This window comes from Polypterus senegalus, chromosome 17, assembly GCF_016835505.1.
Source record: "Polypterus senegalus isolate Bchr_013 chromosome 17, ASM1683550v1, whole genome shotgun sequence".
Lineage (NCBI taxonomy): Eukaryota > Metazoa > Chordata > Cladistia > Polypteriformes > Polypteridae > Polypterus > Polypterus senegalus.
Genome location: NC_053170.1, coordinates 88,368,210 through 88,390,554, shown reverse-complemented (window position 1 = coordinate 88,390,554; position 22,345 = coordinate 88,368,210). Strand labels below are relative to the sequence as shown.

Genomic DNA, 22,345 nt, shown 5'->3' with positions numbered 1-22,345 from the left:
CAGACAATAACTTTGTATAATGTTAATGTTTACCCCCCAGGGTGGAACTGAAGAGTCGCATAGTGTGGGGTCTCCTCAGTCTGTCACTGGAGCAGGATGGTGACAGCAGTCTATCGCTGAAGCTGCTCCTCTGTCTGGAGATGATCCTGTTCAGTGGATGCAGTGGATTCTCCATGATTGACAGGAGCCTGCTCAGCGCCCGTCGCTCTGCCACGGATGTTAGACTGTCCAGCGGCGTGTCTACAATAGAGCCTGCCTTCCTCACCAGTCTGTCCAGGTGTGAGGCATCCTTCTTCTTTATGCTGCCTCCCCAGCACACCACCGCGTAGAAGAGGGCGCTCGCCACAACTGTCTGGTAGAACATCTGCAGCAAATTATTGCAGATGTTGAAAGACGCCAACCTTCTAAGGACATATAGTTGGCTCTGTCCTTTCTTGCATATAACATCAGTATTGGCAGTCCAGTCCAATTTGTCATCCAGCTGCACTCCCAGGTATTTATAGGTCTGTATCCTCTGCACAGTCACCTCTGATGATCACGGGGTCCATGAGGGGCCTGGGCCTCCTAAAATCCACCACCAGCTCCTTGGTTTTGCTGGTGTTCAGTTGTAGGTGGTTTGAGCCGCACCATTTAACAAAGTCCTGACATTAGGGCGACAGGCCGGAGTCATTCAGCTTACCAGGACATCTTCCAGTACAGGCTTCAAAGCACCTGAAATCTAGTGCAAGAGCATTAAGAAACAAACCCTAGACAGAGCGTCTGTCCACAACGCGGTACAGTCACATGCACACGGCGTAATTCAAGTGTAAAGAAAAAATAATTGCTTTTATTTTGCTTGTAATTATTTAATACATTTAAAAATAACATACATAATAATCTCTTAACACACAGTGTTGTTAATAAATTACTGGAGTTAAAAAGTCATATCAAATGATTATTTTCAGCAAGAAGTCCTTAATCTGTTTAGTCATCAAAGTTTGTCCCTCCCAATTTTGTGTTACAGGCTTCACCTAACTGCTCTGGTCATACAGCCCCTTGTATAATCTGCTCCAGAAGCTACAGTAAGATGGCTCTTAAATGTGATTTCCATTTTTACATTCATGTAAAAAACACAGAAGAATCAGATGAAAATGGTCAACATGGAGGCAGTAAGAAGCTGAACATAAGTGATGAATGAAAATATTTGCACAAAACTGAATTTGCAGTGAAAATCGTGAAATAAATTTGTTTTTCACTTCCAGAGAAATTCATGCCATTCATAAAAGAAGGGCATGTAGTTTCTGTCTCTAGTATTTTCATGCATGAATTCTGTATGCATCTCTCTATCATTATAGTATTTAGGTAAAGATATCTAGTAAAGGAAATAGGTGTGCATATCCTCAGCTAGAATAAGGGGTTGTCTTCCTGAGTAATGAGATTTTCTTGTGAAGAAAATACATGTTGCATTTTACTCTGTTTTAATGTGGAAAATAAGCAGCATATTACATTTAAAAAAAAAGTACTGTACAACTGTGTGATGCTGAATAAAACATTTACTTGTGTGGTACAGAATGCATGATTTACAAAGTTCCAGAAAAGAACACATGTAAGCAATGAAGGGTGAAAGAGGAGTTGTATTCCATGTTTTCCATCCATCCATCCATTATCCAACCTGCTATATCCTAACTACAGGGTCACGGGGGTCTGCTGGAGCCAATCCCAGCCAACACAGGGTTCAAGGCAGGAAACAAACCCTGGGCAGGGTGCCAGCTCACCGCAGGGCACACACACACCCACACACCAAGCACACACTCGGGACAATTTAGAATTGCCAATGCACTTAACCTGCATGTCTTTGGACTGTGGGAGGAAACCCACGCAGAGACGGGGAGAACATGCAAACTCCACGCAGGTAGGACCCGGGAAGCGAACCTAGCTCATCTAACTGCAAGGCAGCATCGCTACCCACTGTGCCACCGTGCCGCCCTCCATGTATTCCATCCAAAAAAAAAAATCTTTAAAGCCCACAAAAAACATTTGCAATTCGCATTTGCACAATCGCCTGCACAACTGCACTCAAATTAAAACTTGCCTGTTTCGCTCACCTCTGCTGAGCAGATAAAGCCACTGGCAAAAGGAACCTGCAAAATGCCCAGCGGTGCTTCTAAGGAGTGATGGTATCAGGGTCTTAAGCCCCCTTTATGTGTGTTTACATGTAAATGAAGAGTGGAAGGATGTTCCCCTCAGGGTTTCAAGCATGTTAATATACAGGGTGCATCTTGGGGTTTCAAATGGGTTGACGTACATATAGAACATCTTCAAGTGGCGGGTATCTCTTGAGATTTCAAGTTAGATGACATATACTCAAGTGCATTATCGGTATAGAACATCAAAAGTAGCATGTTATTATACATATAGAAAATCTTGGATTTTCCAACTGGTTGGCATGCATATGGATCATCTAAGAATGGAAAAGTATCTTTTAGGAGTAAGATGACATACATTTAATTTTGAAGGTAGGAGTAAATTAAAAGACTGAAAAGTTGCAAACAGAACAATGTACACGAGATAGGTAGAGCTGGAAACAGGGTGATGCTGGATTGTAAACAATTTGAATAGTGATATTTGGGCAGTGACGCTGCAGGAGACATGTAGTTTGACTTGGGGGATCTTTATCTAGGCTTGAAGGTGGTCTTACTCAAGGATAATGTAAGGGTCCAATATGAATGTTGAAGTGTGATTTGGCTCAGTCACACACTTGTTGGATAAACCGTGGACTGGATGGGGATTGGCATGGAATAGGAAGTCAATTGCCAGGCTGGTAATTAGCTCAGATGTACACTGCCACAAGAGGACTGGCTCAGGGGTGTAGAGTTGGGCAGGACATAGATGTGAGAGGAGAAGTGGCTGATCTCACAAAGCTTTTGCCTTTGGAGCATATTACATATTGAAAAGGAGGTGGATGCTCTTCTGAAAGAAGATGCAGCTTAGAGACACTTGTACATGATTGGGTAGCAAAATAACTTGGTTCAAAGACAGCTGATTGAGTGAGAAGGCTTCAGAGACCAAAGGCCAAGGTTATCTGTCTCTGAAAGCTACCATGAGGATGAATCGCTAGGCTGAATTTCCCATTAGCTAACTAGTACACTAGATGGATTGTTTGGTGGGAGGAACTTGACTCAAGGAAACTTTATAGAGTCTACATCTAAGGCCACATGTGAGGAGAGGTACCTTCTTTGCATGGAGTTCAAAAGGCCAGAGTGTGACTTATCCCTGAGATATCCTGGAGATCAAAAACCAACCTCCGTGTGATTTGGCTGAGGGACACATTGAGGATCAAAGACCAAATCTCAATATGTTTGAGCTCTGGAGATAACAAATATCTAGTTTGAGAGCCAGGAGATTAATTTAGCTAGTTTAGTCCCTAGCTATTATCAGTCCTCATATAAGAACTTATCTTTTATACTCGGGGTCATTTTGTAAAAGAAGATAACTGCCCATCTAGTCAACTTCTGTTATTTCACTCCATAAAAAAAAGCACAAGACAAGCAGACGTCTTTGCCTCCTATGGCTCCTGGAGTTCTTCTTATGGCCAGATGGAGTGCAGGAGCCCCTAACACGTCCACTCATTCTTCACCCTGTATCCTTACTGGCTCTCATTTGTACCATTCACAGGGTGAAATTTGTGGTCAGTGAATTCATCAGCAAGTAAATTTGTCATCTCCCAATACCACCACGCTCATCCTTCATAGCCTTCACAAGCCAGTCTCTCTCCTGATCAGTATCAGAATCACTCCTTTCACTGTTGTCCATAGCCAAAAGCCGTGAATAATTCATCTTTTTCTTATGGGGTAACCAGATCTGCAGAGAGGCAAAGATGGTGGTCCATAAGAGTAGAGTGACTGATACAGCTCTGTACAAGATGGCCAGACTGAATCTACTGACAATGAAGCCACTGGCAAAGCTACCTACTGCAGCTCCTAGGCCTAGTGACAGCAGGTGGAAAACCCTCTGGATGGATCGCTCCATTCCAGGAGTAGCCAAGTTGTCACACTGTTTGCGTAGTGCCAACCAAAGGGTACCACTACTAAAGGCACTAAGGATCTGGATGGGCAACACAGCCCAGGGGGACCAGAGGAAGGAGTAGTAAAGACACTGGATGGACATGCATGCTAATCCAAGTGTGACCACGCTACTCTGTCCAAAGTATCGGAGTACTCTATCCCCAAAGAAGGACATGAAGAGTTCGGAGGCCAGAGCGATAGAGACTGACATACCCATGTATGCCTGACTACTCCCTCTGTCTTGCATTTGCCAGAAAAGAAAATTCTCAATGTTGGCCCCAGCAGCACCCACCAGGAAGGCAGTGCTGGCATAAAGAAGGGCCCGTCCATCACCAGAGATAAGCTCGAGGGCTTTCAAGCCTTTACTGGACTGCTGCTGCTGCTTCTTATTTATGTAAGCTGGCAGGAAAGCCCCTACCAAGAGGGCTATGGTCATTAGACTAGCGTACCCATAGAAGTGCACAGCACTTCGAGGCACACGACCCCCTAGGAAGCATCCAAGACTGCTCACCAGAAAGCCCACACCACAGACACTGTAAGCTGCCCCCACATGTCCCCACATCCAGCGCCTATCGTAACGGTCAGCTGCATCAACACAGTCCATATACTCAAAGAGGCTATCATCCACCATCCACTCCAATGGGGCAGTTGAAACCTCCCACAGTACTACTACTATGAGCACAAGGAAGAACATCTGGTGCTGGGCATCCAGGGCAAAGAAGCTTTGAAAATCTGTAAAAGCATATTTGCTATGGTTTTCACTATCCAGAGATCTCTGTGTTCTGTATATGACCGGTTGGAGATCTTGTTGGGAGGCCGAGTCATTACCAGGTGAGTTTTTTACTTCATAGTTTCCAGAGCTGAGATCCTCTTTTAGCAGAGCTTCATTTCCATTCCCCTCAAGAAGAATAGCTGCCTTTTGGGATGCCAAATGGTGGGTGGGCATTTCGTCAAGGAGATGAGATACTACTGCCAGTGTGATGACATCTGATGGCCGAGTCACTGCAATTTGGCTATCAGCACTGAAGGTATTATCTTCACGAGCCTGTGGTCTGCTTGTCATGGAAAGGACAGCTGCCTGGGTCACACCACTTGCAGAAGTTTGCACAGGAGATGCCAACCTGCTACTGCAGTTTTTGCTCCATGCCTCCCTGTCAGCAGGAGGAACAAGGATAAGAAGAAGTCCGGCACCTATGGAGCACAGCAGTGAGCAGATAATGAGGACCCTTCTCTTTTCATAGCGGCCAGCCAAGTAGGAGAGTACTGGTGCGCCCACCATATAGATGACTTGCTTTGTGCCCATTATGACACCTGTATGGGGAGCAGGCAGGCCAAGCTGTCGGAAATACAGAGTTAAAAATGGGAAGATGCATGCCTTGGCTGCAGAATGCACAAAGTAGAAAAGACCAGCCAGCACGGTAGCTTTGTGAACATCCCACTGCCTGGTCCTCTTCATGGCGCTGTCAGCAGGAGATCATCCCTGTGAAAGGGGAATGAGAAAAAAGTAGGCCATTAGTGGCATGTACACACAATTAAACACTCAAAACAACAAGACGGCTAGAATCCTGTCTGTGGCTGGTGTCTGCTTTTATGCCAGTTGATGCTTGCATGGGCTTAAGCTCTGTGTGATCCTCTAAAGGACTAAAGGGGATTAGAAAAAGATAGATGGATGGAAGTCTGCGTCACAGCACACATCAATTCACAGTGTAGAGGCAGTAACCTGCCCCTTCTGCTTAACCTCTCCTTTTGCAATGTCCAAGTATCAGTGCCACCATTTATGGCCTCATCCCATTATAAACCCCACCTCAGATTTATGCTGTGTTCACATGCTGTGGGAGTTTGCAAATGACTAGAACATCATTAGAGATGATCTGGACTGAAGCTGTTTAATTTAAATCTCAAACATTTGGTTTGCTCTTTGTTGTTAAGAGTGTGTGTTACCACCATGCGGAGATTAAAAGAGGTCTCTGAGGCCTTCACAAAGAAGGTTATAGATTCCTACGAGTCTGGGAAGTCATTTCAAAAGATCTACAAGCAATTGAAAATCAATCATTTCACTGTGAGGAAGATCATGTACAGTACAAGTGGAGATGATCTCAAACAACTGGCAACTTGTCCAGTCCAGTTCTCCCCAGCAAGTTCAGCCTGACAGCAGAACACAAGATGCTGAAAAGTCTGTAAGAAGCCCCTCATTTCATCACGAGACCTATAGATAGCTCTCGCCACTGTAGATGTCAAAATGCAAGAGTCTACAGTAGAATTTGAAAGAGGCTGCACAAAATAGATCTACAAGGGAGGTGTGCCAGAAGGAAACCAGAAGGAACATCAGGGCAAATATGTTATTTGGCCAGAGGAACAGAAGATGTGCTAGTGGAAACCAAAGGCAAGATTTGATCAAAAGAATCTGATAACGGCTGTTAAGTATAGTGGTGGAAATGCTCTTGTTTGGGACTGCTTTGCTGCGCCAGGGCCTGGGCAGATCACCATCGTAAAATCCATTATGAATTCTTCATTTTATCAGTTGGTGCTTTAGGATTATGTGAGCCTATCTATCAGAAGACTGAAGCTCAGTCAAAAATGAAACTGGCTGAAAAGAAAGAAAAGGAGGGTTCTGGAATGGCAAAGTCAACTCCCAGATTTGAATCCCATTGAGGGAGTGGCGTGGGGATTTGAAATGGGCCGTGCATGCAAGACACCCCTCAATTATAACACAGCTGAAAGAATTCTGCATGGAGGAGTGGGGAAACTGGAAGTTACAGGAAACCCTACTTAAAATTTTGTTTTTTTTCTACCAAAAGGGGGAAATACCATCTTTTAGACTCAAATGTAGAGTTATTCTTCCAAAGAAAAAATATTGCATATCTGTTTATTTTTGTCAAATAAGTTATTGTAAAGTCAGTTTTTCATTTTTTTTTTTTAATGACATCACCTTCATTTAAACATGCTGTTTAAAATAAGATCATATATTTTGTGACGTATGGCCGGCCATTCATCCCAGCCAATACCCCCAAGCCGCTAGGTGGAGCCCTCCTTGCAGTATGGAGGTGCCCCGAAGACCAGCCGGGCATCATGGACATTGAAGTCTTTATGCACAGCCCTGCTGGATACCATGGGGGCCGCTAGGAGATGCTGCAGGGAGAAACGAGTATTTGCCTTATGCCCCGGAAGTACGTCCAATTCACATGGACAAGGGGAATGACGTGCTTCCGGGGTGAAGAAAAGGACTTTTGATCTGACCCGGAAGTGATAGGAGATCACATGGACTGGGGATTGGAACACTTCAGGGTCAGGGATAATAAAAGGACTCTAGGAACTCCCAGATGGCAAGCTGAGCTGGGTGGAAGGGTGGCAACACGTCTGGGAGTGAAGGATTGTTATTGTATTGAGTATTGTGTAATTATATGAGTATTGTGGAGAGGAGGGTGCTTTGTACACAGTGCGGTTTAAATAAAGTCAACTATTGGACTTTTATATTGTGTCTGACATCTTGGACAAGGGTTCAAGGGAGCGATGGTGGACCCAATCTGTCACAGTGGCGTAGTCGGCAGGATTCTCTAGCGTCTTTTGCAGAGGACTTGTACACAAATTTTCTGTGGACAGAGGAACCCGAGAAGACGATATACGGACATGTAACAACAGCTCAGGAACCTACCTTAACCAAGTGCGATATGGGGAAGAAGAAGAGCAAACAGAGCGACAACGCCAGTGGAAGAGCCGTGCTCGTAATGGCCGACGCTCGGGAGGAGTTACAGACCAGCTTCACAAGTCCGGAGAAGCATCCAGGGACAGACGATAGCTCTGAGATATGTGCCGGGAATTTCATCGATAATCCATTTAAAATAACACACTTTGTCCCGTGCATGTACCTCGGAGATGATCACCTGGAGGCTCCGCAGGAGGAAGGAGACTTTCCCGAAGACAGTGGCATGCTCCTGTTCGAGCTGAAGAGCGTTAAAGAGGACTTCCGCATGTCGGCGGTGAGGGACCGGTGTTTTCTGGGAAGGAGGAAGTCCGCGTCCCTGCTGTTTGCACCTTCATATCCGAAGAGACGGACTTGGACATTCCGAACTGAAAGAGGGAGGTGAACGAAGCAACGCTCACCACGCAAAAAGGTAAGGAGGGCCGGGACGTGACTGTTCGATCCGCCGACAAATTGACACACGCGGATCACAGTCAGCCAAAGATGGCAGCCCTGCCCTCCGAAAGGGAATTCCAATTCCCAGCAGCCTCCGTGAGACCAGGCAGAGCACGTGCCGACAGCAGGCATGTTCATTGGCTCCCGGCTGGAGGGTAACGCGAACCAGGAAGTGAGTATACCTCCGGCCGAATTAAATAAAGGTTTTGAAATGCGGGAACTCGAAAGATTGATCGAGCCCGTAAAAGATACTTTGCAGATGCTGACGGCGATCAAGAAGATCGTTGCGGACCTGGAAGAAATGGCTGAGGCGCCCATCCGGAAGGTAAATGAATACCTGCAGTGAATCGGACGGGAGCCTCCCGTGTTATATGATGTATACAGGTGAGTAATGCCAATACCGTAAATAATGAAATAGGGATGCAGTGTGATCAGGGCCCGCATTTAATAAGTAGCGGGTACCAAGTCACTGCGTGCCCTACAAGAGAGGCCGGAATGTTGACCGAGTGGTCGGGGAAGGGCCGATCGATCCGGAGCAGCTGGATGGTGCTGTCTCTCAGAGTGATCCGGTCCTAAAGACCCCGACCCGTGTTATTAATAAGTCAAAAGGGGTTCAGACAGTAAAGGGTCTCTCTCTATCTCATAGAGAGACTCAGACTGTGGGAAAGCCCCAGATTAAACAGGAGATCCTTATGGTAAAGCAGGGATCTCCAGACAAACTAGAGAAAGGCGAGAAAGAACCTTTAGATGCGGCGGGGGTCTCCTTATCAGCAAAAAAAGGGGCAGAGCTAACTTTTCCTAATTGTTTTCAGTTCTGCAGGGGGAGAATAACAGGAGGACGGAAGCAGTGCTACGGATGCCAAAGGTCAGGCCACATTTGGCGAAACTGTCTTTGGAGAGCGGGGTACCAGGTGTTGAATTGGGCTAATATTCCCCCTAGATTCTCCAGGGAACGCGAAACAAGGATCAACCAAGGTTCGACCGGAAACTTCTGTTAAAGAAAGACTTCCCTTGCGGGGCTGGAAGACAGCGAGCTGAGCTGGGTGGAAGGGTGGAAACACATCTGGGAGTGGAGGATTGTTATTGTATTGAGTATTGTGTAATTATATGAGTATTGTGGAGTGGAGGGTGCTTTGTGCACTGTGCGGTTTAAATAAAGTCAACTATTGGACTTTTATATCATGTCTGACATCTTGGACAAGGGTTCAAGGGAGCGATAGCGGACCCAATCTGTCACAATTTATATGTCCATGTATGTTAGAAAAGACCAAATAAATTCACCACTCTGCATCTATCCATTCATTATCCAACCCGCTATATCCTAACTACAGGGTCACAGGGGTCTGCTGGAACCAATCCCAGCCATCACAGGGAGCAAGGCAGGAAACAAACCCCGGGCAGGGTGCCAGCCCACCACAGGGTGTGCACACACACACACACCAAGCACACATTTGGGACAATTTAGAATCGCCAATGCACCTAACCTACATGTCTTTGGACTGTGGGAGGAAACCGGAGCACCTAGAGGAAACCCATGCAGACACAGGGAGAACATGCAAACCCCACGCAGGGAGGACCCGGGAAGCGGACCCAGGTCTCCTAACTGCGAGGTAGCAGCACTACCCACCGCGCCACCGTGCTGCCCGAGATTGAATATATTGTTCGGATTTAAACTTTAAGTCAGAGACTTGTAGATCATCTAATTCGTGTTGCCATCAGAGACAAGTACTGTTTCTTCCCAATGAAAAGGCGTACAGAGGGATGCAAAAGTTTGGACAACCTTGTTAATAGTCATTATTTTCCTGTATAAATCGTTGGTTGTTACGATAAAAAATGTCAGTTAAATATATCATATAGGAGACACACACAGTGATATTTGAGAAGTGAAATGAAGTTTATTAAATTTACAGAAAGTGTGCAATAATTGTTCAAACAAAATCAGGCAGGTGCATAAATTTGGGCACCGTTGTCATTTTATTGATTCCCAAACTTTTAGAACTAATTATTGGAACCTAAATTGGCTTAGTAAGCTCAGTGACCCCTGACCTACATACACAGGTGAATCCGAGTATTTAAGGGGGTCAATTGTAAGTTTTCCTCCTCCTTTAATTTTCTCTGAAGAGTAGCAACATGGGAGTCACAAAACATCTCTCAAATGACCTGAAGACAAAGATTGTTCACCATCATGGTTTAGGGGAAGGATACAGAAAGCTGTCCCAGAGATTTAAGCTGTCTGTTTCCACAGTTAGGAACATATTGAGGAAATGGAAGACCACAGGCTCAGTTCAAGTTAAGGCTCAAGTGGCAGACCAAGAAAGATTTCGGATAGACAGAAGCGACGAATGGTGAGAACAGTCAGAGTCAACCCACAGACCAGCACCAAAGACCTACAACATCATCTTGCAGCAGATGGAGTCACTGTGCATCGTTCAACCATTCGGCACTTTACACAAGGAGATGCTGTATGCAGAGTGATGCAGAGGAAGCACAAACAGAGCCGCTTGAGGTCTGCTCAAGCACATTTGGACAAGCCAGCTTCATTTTGGAATAAGGTGCTGTGGACTGATGAAACTAAAATGAGTTATTTGGGCATAACAAGGGCGTTATGCATGGAGGAAAAAGAACACAGCATTCCAAGAAAAACACCTGCTACCTACAGTAAAATATGGTGCTGGTTCCATCATGCTGTGGGGCTGTGTGGCCAGTGCAGGGACTGGGAATCTTGTCAAAGTTGAGGGACGCATGGATTCCACTCAGTATCAGCAGATTCTGGAGACCAATGTCCAGGAATCAGTGACAAAGCTGAAGCTGCGCCGGGCTGGATCTTTCAACAAGACAACGACCCGAAACACTGCTCAAAATCCACTAAGGCATTCATGCAGAGGAACAAGTACAACGTTCTGGAATGGCCATCTCAGTCCCCAGACCTGAATATAATTGAAAATCTGTGGTGTGAGTTAAAGAGAGCTGTCCATGCTCAGAAGCCATCAAACCTGAATGAACTAGAGATGTTTTGTAAAGAGGAATGGTCCAAAATACCTTCAACCACAATCCAGACTCTCATTGGAACCTACAGGAAGCGTTTAGAGGCTGGAATTTCTGCAAAAGGCGGATCTACTAAATATTGATTTCATTTCTTTTTTGTGGTGCCCAAATTTATGCACCTGCCTGATTTTGTTTGAACAATTATTGCACACTTTCTGTAAATCCAATAAACTTCATTTCACTTCTCAAATATCACTGTGTGTGTCTCCTATATGATATATTTAACTGACATTTTTTATCGTAACAACCAACGATTTATACAGGAAAATAATGACTATTAACAAGGTTGCCCAAACTTTTGCATCCCACTGTATCTGTGAGAATTAAAAGATTTGTTGTTTGCTGAAAGTGAAATCCACATATGCGAGTAACAGGCACGTAAAGTGGCTGGCGCTTAGCGCAGGTCGGGGTTTTGGTGAGCGAAGAGAGCAGGGGGCAAAACCCCCTAGTTTTATTATATAGTAGACGATTTACAGAGTTGAATGCAGCTGCAGGGTTCATTTAACTGGGCTAGGTCCTCATAAATGTCATGTTGAGCCCCTCTTACCCCGACTATACTGTTACATGGTGGATCGTTTGGATTTTATAATGCCATTTCCTATTAAGAACTTTAGATACCTCCATATTCATTTTGATCTGGAGCCAGGGCAGGGTGGAAGATTAAGTGTTTTGTCACAGCTGCAGAATTTGGGTAACATTGCCTCCTCCAGATTGTCCAACTCGGACGTTCACATGAAATTTCAGACCGAGACACTAGTATATTCTGTCTTTCTAACAGCATGTGAACGCAGCATAAGAACCACCAAAAGATTCGGGGACAGTTTCTATGCACAGGTTGTGAGTCAGGGACTGCCTGTGACACAATCAAACAAATCATCATCAATTGTGTGCATGTGAGTATTGGGAAACAAATGACCACGCAGCTGAAATATAATGGGTATAATGTAGCTATGAGGAATAAAGAATGCAAGGACCTCACAAACAGAAGAGGAACTTGTCTGTATGATGTCTTATGATTATATGTGCCACAACAGAATGAAAAAATAAAACAATAAATGACTGAGATTGCAGCTGAACTTGATGAACCTCGACAGCATTTGTGTAACACTAGCTCTGTCAAAAAAAAAAAAAAAAAAAGTGAGCTTGTCATATTTTGGAAAGTAATGGCAGAATCCTCTAGTTTCTCATCCCTACCTCTAGTTGTGTAATGTGACATCTTCACGTGATGAAATCAACATACAATCATCAAGTTTGACATCCCCTCTGACTAGAGGCATGTAATGTGATTCTGTCTTTAGGTGGCTGTCACTTGTGCTGCCTACTCAAAGTTTAAAACTATTTATACGTATGCCGGAGGTGAGCTGAGTCACCCAGGGGCCTGTGGGGGGTCTTAATCCAGGCTTGCATGAGACTGAATTCCATCACTAAGTTAATATTGTGTCATTCAGTTTGTAACGTTGCCTACCACATATACAAACACTTGTGATTTTTAAGGTGGAGTGGTGGCTCTGAGGCTAGGGATCTGCACTGGCGATCGGAAGGTTGCTGGTTCGAATCCTGTAAATGCCAATAGGGACTCTGTTCTGTTGGGCCCTTAACCTGCAATTGCTGAGCGCTTTGAGTAGTGAGAAATGCGCCATATAAATGCAAAGAATTATTATTATTCTGGGTAGAATTTATAGTCAATACATACAAAATGGCCTACTAGACTTGTGAAGTCCAGACCCTAGCCACACAGAGTTAGCTTCCTCAATCAGGTCAAACTCTTTGGCACTACTTGGTCCATCCATTTACTGTACTCTTAACTTGCCCACTCTCAACACACCCACACTCGCCAAGCCTTTTCTGGCAGCATTCCCTTCCTAAGGCTGTACCAGACTCATACCCTTGGCATCATACCCCCTCACGAGCAGCAACAGGACCTCCTAAGCAAGTAAAGAGAGAGGGCGCTAGTAAGGCTACATTTCTAAAAAAATAACACACACACACACACACACACACACAATCAGATCATGGTGGCAATGCTGTCAAGAATGGACACTGTTATCTCATTGTCCATATCACAGAGCAGCGTGCACTTCTCTCTCTGTGTGTGAGTGAAAGTTAATGAGTACCTGTCTAGAGTAGCAAGGGGCATGGCATGTGTCAAAAGTGGTAAGCAAATCTCTCCAGAACATGCATGGAAGAAAGCAGATGTCAATAAAGATGTACTCATCTAATTTCGAAATGTATCCGCTACCTGAGTTTTATGTATACTTTCTATTTTAAAATCTTCTTGATATTGATGTGTGTGCATTCAAAAGCATAAAGTTTTAAATGAAGTCAAATATACATACTGGGCAATGGAAGGAAGGAAGGACGAAAAATGCAGGTTAGCCACATTCTGTTGGAAACCCCTGAGCTATCTGCACTGTAGAGATTAAAAAGGCAGCCATATTTAGAGGGAGAAAAAGAAGGTGGTGCTCCTAGCACCCTGGTTCCTCTTGCATATCCATATTAGAAACAAGTTACAAAAGCAGATTTCAAGAAGTCCCTTGGCATGTTCCATTTCACAGATAGGGGACCAAATTTGGATCTCTTTGGGACACGTTTCACTGTCTTGGCTAATTACATTTTTTTATTTAAAATTATAAAATTGACTAATATAGTTCTAAAATGGCTATTAGTGATGTGTACATTTTCCAAGAAAGACCTGTAAGCTAACACCCCCCTCAGTGGTGAGACGCACTGAAAGGGGCTGCTGGAAGGACACAGTTTATTAGGGGAGAGCGCAGAACTTCCCAATATGTGGAACTGAAAACAAAGCTCCTCAGTTGAGTGTTACTTTACTCAAAAAAGGAAGTCACTTCAAATTTCTGTAGCTTTTTCATTTTAGCTTTGAAAAATTACGGCTGTGGAGATGGTATGTCGACTACCCCAGCTGGTTACCTGATGTGGTACATTCTACGTAGCTGGCCAACAAGCATTTGCCGTGGAGAAAAGCAGAAGCCTCCCCTGCTGGTTTTCTACTTACTAGTAAGTTCAAATGTAAAAAGGAAGTGTTTGGAGATCTCCCTTCTTTTTGCCCAGCATCATTATGGTTACTTCAACTACATCCAGCCATTTAGCCAGTCACATCCTCACCCTGCCTCTTTCAATGTAGAGTCATCTGAGGCAAAAAGGAAAAGTCTACGGACTCCACACAACCAGTGGATGGATGGATGGATGGATGGATGGATGGATGGATGGATAGATAGATAGATAGATAGATAGATAGATAGATAGATAGATAGATAGATAGATAGATAGATAGATAGATCCAGATGACTGGGGACCCTGCCCAGCCAGGACCCCTGGACAGTCCCCGAGATGGACAATACCTCTCCTGGGCCACAAAATGGCAGCCACCTGGGTCTGTTTGGGGGTCATGGGAACGGAACTGGGATGCTCACCCCTAAGGAGGATGTGGCCACTGCCAGGGGGCGCCCGGACAGTTAGGGAATTCTGGATGGCAGCACTTCTGCCACACCAGGAAGTGCTGCCAGAAGCAATCCCGAGGACACCCGGAGTGCTTCCAGGCACTCTCCTGACACTTCCGCCAACCAGGAAGTGACGTCAGGTGGAGCACCTGGGGCTCATCCGGGTCATTATAAAAGGGGCCGCCTCCCTCCAGTAGACGAGCCAGAGTTAGGAGGAAGGAGACAAAGCTTGTGAGGAGAGGAGAGAAGGTCAAGAGATAAAGAGGAAGAGAAAGATGAGGAGAAAGAAAAAGAGAAAGGAAGAAAGTTGGTGGATGAAGGTATTGTGGTGCTGTTTTGGAAAAATAAAGAAGTGTGTTTTGGACATTCTGGTGTCAGTCTGTCTGTGCCCGGGGGTATGCTTTCCACGATAGATAGATAGATAGATAGATAGACAGATAGATAGATAGATAGATAGATAGATAGATAGATAGATAGATAGATAGATACTTTATTAATCCCCAAATTCACATAGGCTAATTTCAGAAACAAGAAGTTATACAAGCCCATGGAGGACAGAAAGTAAATACACAAAATCCATGCAGACAGTGAATGGGCTGATGGACAAACTCAGTAGTCCTATAAGCTTATGGGGGTACATGGGGAGAACATGTAAAATTCTCACAGATAGTGAATGGCATGAGGTCTGAAACCAGCAGCCATACAAGCCGATAAGGACATGAGAAGAACATGCAAAAATCTGACGTCTGATCCCTGGATTCATACACACCGATGAGGGACGGGTTGGGGGAAACATGCAGAATATTTGCAGATAGTGAATGGGATGAGGTCTGACCCTAACAGTCATACAAGCCAGCGGAGGACATGGAAAAAAATCCTGACAGACAGTGAATGATGGGCTGATGCATGAACCCTGAAGTCCTACAAGTTTATGGGGGACATGGGCAGAACATGGAAAATCCACACAGTGAGTGAATACACTGACAATTAAACCCATCATTCTGTTCCCAGTATCATTTTATGTTTGGTAATATGCCGCAAGCTGTTAAAAATTTTGATCATGGCAAAATGATGGCAAACAGTTGGGGGAAAAAAAGGCAAATTTTTTCAAATTCAAAGATAACGGTACACTCCAAATGTTGCTCAAATCTCTCTTGAGTGTTATACTCTTGTGGTTAGCAACAGCTGTCACTCGGAAGTGATTGATATTTACTGGTTAGTAAACTTTAGTTGCTCTAGGTTTTTTTCTAAAATATGTGTGTTACAGAGTGAAAGAAAATTTATAATCATTGGTGATTTAAACATAAATGCATGAACAACTAAGCAGGGCCGTTTCTAACCTAGTTGGTGTGCCAGGCAAGAAAGTCTGTCTCCAGTACAGCCCCCTTATTTCACACAACCATACTCTGACATACCCACAAAATATACTACTAACACAGGTTAATAACTTATTTAATTAAAAATAAATATAAATGGAATAAAAATATAATACAACAATAGAACACTTTGCATATAAACTGTGAATGTAACAAAGCATACAAAACGTATATAGAACAGTAAAATAACAAAATACAACCACTTTGAATTTATAGAACTTATTTAACAGACTCTACAAACATTATATAGAAAAAGGAATTACAACAAATAATATTAGAAGCAAGTCGTTGGTAAATGGCGGAACTTAACATTGCAAATTAGTCTTTTTAAAATCGGACACACTTTGAATTTCTTGCGGCAAAACCATTTATAACATCATTATGGAAGATACCTAAACTGAAGCGGCAGTTACTCACCTTGTGGTGCCACAGTTTGAGCCTTAGAACACTCTGGACGAGAACAGCCATTCAGCCCAGCAAAGCTCGCCAGTCCTACCCATTTATTTCTTCCAAAATAACATCAAGTCGAGTTTTGAAAGTCCCTAACGTCTTACTGTCTACCACACTTCTTGATCGCTTATTCCAAGTGTCTATCGTTCTTTGAGTAAAGAAAAACTTCCTAATGTTTGTGTGACATTTACCCTTCACAAGTTTTTAACTGTGTCTCCATGTTCTTGATGAATTCCTTTTAAAATCACAGTCTCGATCCACTGTACTAGTTCCCTTCATAATTTTAAACACTTCGATCATGTCACCTCTTAATCTTCTTTTGCTTAAACTGTAAAGGCTCAGCTCTTTTAATCTTTCCTCATAATTCAACCCCTGTAGCCCTGGAATCAGCCTAGTCGCTCTTCTCTGGACCTTTTCTAGATGCTGTTATGTCCTTTTTGAAGCATGGAGACCAAAACTGCACACAGTACTCAAGATGAAGCCTCATCAATGCATTATAAAGGTTGAGCATAACCTCCTGTGACTTGTACTCCACATATCAAGGCGCTATATAACCCGACATTCTGTTAGCCTTCTCAATGACTTCTGAACACTGTCAGGAAGTCGATATCTTAGAGTCCACTATGACTCCTAAATCCTTCTCATAAGGTGGACTCTCGATTTTCCAACCACCCATTGTGTATTCAAACCTCACATTTTTCCTTCCTGTGTGTAATTATTTACATTTGATGACATTAAATTTCATCTGCCACAAATCTGCCCAAGCCTGTATGCTATCCAAGTCCTTCTGTAATGATATAATGGATTCCAAATTATTTGCTAATCCACTTATCTTGGTATCATCTGCAAACTTAACTAACTTGTTACTTATATTCCTATCTACATCATTTATATATATTAAAAACTAGCCGTACCCCACGACTCTGCCAGAGTAGTAGTGAAACAGGACAATGAGGAGGGCCCTGCCCCTGATGTCAGGCTTCCCCGTCCCCTCGGCCCGTATCCTCTGTCTCAGATTAGCGCGAATATTTCGCTCCTGAAAGTGAACTATGATTCTTACTGTGATGAGAGAAGTGTCAAAATCAACCAGAATGTTCAGGCAAATTATAGACAAAAGGAGATCTAAATCCGTTAAGTAATTCTCTCGTGAACAGCAGACAGACAGACAGACTTTGGATTTTATATATAGAGAGATAACAGCGGCCAAACACTGACCCCTGATGGTCACCACTCTGAACATCGGCCAATTCTGATGATGTTCCTCGCACCATCACCCTCTTCTTCCTGTGTCTGAGTCAAGTTGCAGCAGAGGAGGAGGAGGAGGGGACTGGGACCCAGCTTATGTGTCCTTCTGACAGGTTGTGTGTCACATGGGAAGACCAGTGGGCGAGTCCTGACTCCTGGTCCTGGCAGTGGCTAACTGCCAAACTTAAAGCAGCTGTGCCTCATTGTCACACATGGGGCACAGAGGTAGTGAGGAGGCCGCATGTCACACTAGAGGCCTGGTATGTGGCCTGCTCTAGTGTATGCAACAGTACGCCGATTGTTCTGTGTAGACATTGCAGGCGCTGCTGGGGCACACAATATAAACTTTTGTTTGTGCTCCGGTCCGGACAAATTTTTCTAAACAAAGTAATGATAGGAATCTCTTCAACGGGCTGCACTAATGCACCCTAGCCCTTGCCTGGACAGCCTACACCCAGAGACGGCCCTGCAACTAAGAAAGCGATGGAAAATGTCAGGGAGCTTTATTTCACAGCACCAAAAGAAAATCCGTCAAGCATAAAGGGAGAAGTAACTCGATTTCCATATCCAATCATGATGTACACTAAAATGACATTTTTAGACCATCACCTGCTCCAAACTCACCGTATTATAGAATATAATTGAAATTTGCATATAATGTTTCCTGCGGTGGGTTGGCACCCTACCCAGGATTGGTTCCTGCCTTGTGCCCTGTGTTGGCTGGGATTGGCTCCAGCAGACCCCCGTGACCCTGTGTTCGGATTCAGCGTGTTAGACGATGGATGGATGGATGGATATAATGTTTCATTTGAACTCGTACATTTTGTTTTGTGATATTTGCTTTAATCAAAACCGTTTGTGCGCTATCTCTGTGGCTGTCCTACTATTCTGTTTTCCCTCCCACATCCCTAAAGTCGCACAGGTTGGATTGACTGCAGATTCCAAATTGGCACTGTGTGAGTGTTACGTGTGCCAAGCTCCATCTGCTGTCCCGTCCTGCACCTGCTGACCTTCAACTGGATTATGTGGCCTTAACATTAAGAATCTGCACTTCTGGACTATCCTTTGCCAACATTTACAGCCCTGATTTGGGACTCTCTGACCATAAAGCAGTATTTTTCACTGTCTCACTGCCTTTCTCTCCTCTTACCTGTAAACGACAAATTTCTTACAGAAACCTTAAAAATATCTGTCCCTCTATCCTTTCTGGATCCATTTCTGATCTTTTACTGTCTGCACCTATTCCGTCAACACTAGATAGTCTTGTTGACCACTATAACTCAACCCTTCATTCAGCATTAGATAAAACAGCTCCTTTAAAACGTAAGGAGGTTTCCTTTAAACGTTCAGCTCCTTGGTATAACTCAGAACTGCGATCTATGAAAGCGGCTGAGAGAATGTCACATACGTCTGGCCTCACCGTGCACATCCAGGCTTTCTCTGACCACCAAAGAGCTTACAGAGAAGCACTAACTGCTGCTGAGAACACCCACTATGGCAGAATAATAGAAAGTGGCCACGATAACCCAAGGGTTTTTTTCTCTGTAATTAATAAACTACTCAAACCCGCATCTGGCCCAACTACCTCTTCTACTGAAGTCTGTGAGGAATTCCTCCACTTTTTCCGTAACAAAATTAAAGATCTAAATAATTCAACTAACATAAATACATCATCTGTTTATATCTCTCCCTGTTTTCCCACTCCATCCAGCTCCTTCTCTAAGTTCTCACCAGTCACATCTGCATTTGTTAATAACCTGCTTTGTAAGATGAGGCCGACTACTTGTGTACTGGACCCCATCCCCAGCACACTACTTAAATCCTGCCTTCATGCCATAATCCCGACTGTTACAACAATAATAAACTCATCCCTTGACATTGGCTCTGTGCGCTCACTTTTAAAATCGCTTCTGTAACCCCAATGTTAAAAAGTCTGGTCTTGATGCTGACAATCTTAACAATTTCGCCTATTTCCCACTTACCTTTCCTGTCAAAAGCTCTTGAGCGTGTTGTAGCTTCCCAGCTCACCAATTACTTAACTTCTAATAATTTGATGGAACCCTTTCAGTCTGGTTTCAGGGTGCAGCACAGCTGTGAAACTGCTCTGCTACGGGTAACCAATGATTTGCTTATGGCAGCAGACTCTGGACAAACCAGCATATTAATTCTGTTAGACCTCAGTGCAGCATTTGACACTGTCAGACATGACATTCTACTGTCCAGAATGGAGAACATGCTGGGTATCTCTGGCACTGCCCTCCAGTGGTTCAAGTCCTATCTGACTGATAGGCAAGAGTTTGTTAGAATTGGCAACAGCATATCCAGCTTGGCGCCAGTCACACAAGGAGATCCTCAGGGCTCTTCTCTTCTGTATTTATATTCTTTCCCTTGACCATATTATTCATAGCTATGGACTGGGCTATCATTTTTATGCAGATGATACTCAACTCTACTTCAATGTTAAAAGTGGAACTTCATCAGAGCTTTCTCAGCTCACAACCTGCCTTAGTGAAATTAAAACCTGGATGGAGCAGAACTCTTTAAAATTAAATTGCAACAAAACTGAACTCCTGCAAATTGGGACTAAAATGCAACTTAATAAAATGAGCTCCTTCCCAGTCCATCTTGGTGATCTCATCAGACCTGCCTCTACTGCAAAGAATCTTGGTGTCATTTTGATTCCTCCCTCTTATTCTGCCCACATAAATCACATTAAGAAACTTTCTTACTTTCACCTCCATAACATATCCTGTGTTCGCTCCTTCCTCTCCTTTTCTAATGCTGAGAAACTTGTCCATGCTTTCATCACATCCCGCATCAATTATTGTAACTCGCTGCTGGCAGGTGCCCCTTCTAATCTTATATCACAGCTCCAGCTTATTCAAAACTCAGCTGCAAGAGTCCTTACTCGAACCAGCAGCAGCGAGCACATCACACCCATCCTGCTCCGTCTTCACTGGCTCCCTGTGTCTTACAGAATCGAATATAAAATCCTACTAATAACCTACAAAGCTTTAAATAACCTCGCGCCAAACTACATCAGTGACTTTCTCCATCACTGTGTGCCTGCCTGCCCACTAAGGTCCTCTTATTCTGGCAATCTTGTTGTGCCCCACACTAATCTACACTCCATGGGTGACAGGGCTTCAGCTGTATAGCGCCCAGACTCTGGAATGACCTACCGAAATTAATCAGATCAGCCAACTCCATGAATTCTTTTAAAAAACAACTCAAAACTCATCTGTTCAGGAAGGCTTTTAGCTCTACTTGACTTCATTCCCCTTCTCTCAGTTTACCTCTCTGTCAAGATGGTCATGTAACCTGTGTGTGTGTGCGAAACCATCAGTTATGTTGTCTGCTAGGCCTTCTCTGAATTTACTGTCTTAATCTTATTTATTTATTGGGTTTGTACAATTCTATATACTGTATACCCTGCCGCTCTTTCTTATATTCTGTAAAGGCTTTGAGCATGGGAAAGGCGCTATATAAATAAAATGTATTATTGTTATTAAGAAGATATGCGCCTTCCCGGAGGAGATGAAAAGAGCGGATGGGTTACTCATCTCATGCAACCCTCAGCTCCTTCTTGGTGCTCGATGCGGGTAGAATATGACTACGGGTACTGCGGTGATTTCCCTAATTTGCGCACACACGCCAGTTTTATACCCTCAGCCAGTGCCATGATTTCCCTAATTTAAGCAAATACGCCACAGTTTGTTAGTCTGTATACAGTATAGCGTTATGGATCAGCTCTTTTATTTTCGCCAAACGGAGCACACTCCACATTTCACCTAAACATCATCCCATACCCTAAATCTTGAATGTTAGGCACTTAAAAAGAGAAAATGTGACACCAACTTCATTCAAAAAGTCACGAAGTCGAACACCCCGTAACACCCTCAAACAAACTGTTCACTTAGCGTGTACGCCTAATCTTTGTTTTATCTGAATCTAATACGAGCTCACATCTGTCAAAATATAAAGCTCTTTCAAAGAAGTATGAAATATCTTTTACTGTACAGCTTCAAATCGCGTTGACTTGAAGGTAAAATTATTCGTGACATCAGATTTAGTTCAGAATCTTCTCCCAAGGATGTTGTACCCTGGTAGAAATGATCATATCGATGTCAATTCAGAAAAGAAACCTTCCGCTTCCGCATTTCCCTTAAAACGCACTTTCTTGCCCAATACGCTGGAAGACCAATTTACTTGTTAAACAAAATGTATTTCTCTAAATATTGTAAAGTATAGCCGTGGGCAAAAAAGTTACCCCGTGAAAACAGCGTCTTGCTTTCAGCTAACCCGCTATAGAATGTAGTTGTCACCTGTCTGGCAGGTTTCGCCGCTATAATCTGTAACGTATTGCCCCACCTTTCTTAATGCACTTGTTACCTTTGCCCATAGCTTTTAAAGACTGTACCTGTCATGAGCAACTCACCTCTCAAATGGCTTGATACGAATCGGGGACACTAGTGCCTGCTACACACCTTCAGTGCCAGGCTTCACCATGCACGCGGGCAGCCAGCACACCTGTTTCATGTGACTTCACCTGTGAAGCAGCGCTCTTCTGGTGTAGCGACACGTCACGCACTT

The 22,345-nt window shown here is 43.8% G+C and overlaps 1 protein-coding gene across 1 annotated transcript; it reads right to left on the bottom strand.

Moving 5' to 3' along the window:
• Window positions 1-1,948: 1,948 nt before the first annotated feature.
• Window positions 1,949-22,303, bottom strand: mfsd6l (major facilitator superfamily domain containing 6-like). The gene is made up of 2 exons (XM_039740418.1): window positions 22,191-22,303; window positions 1,949-5,523 (listed from the first exon to the last, which is right to left on the bottom strand). Exon 2 carries the CDS (start codon window positions 5,497-5,499, stop codon window positions 3,697-3,699), a length of 1,803 nt encoding a protein of 600 aa, XP_039596352.1. The 5' UTR covers window positions 5,500-5,523; window positions 22,191-22,303; the 3' UTR covers window positions 1,949-3,696.
• Between the last annotated feature and the right edge of the window lie 42 nt (window positions 22,304-22,345).

Coding starts and splice junctions, on each gene's coding strand:
- mfsd6l (XM_039740418.1), bottom strand. CDS start 5,499: ATGAAGAGGACCAGGCAGTGGGATGTTCACAAAGCTACCGTGCTGGCT.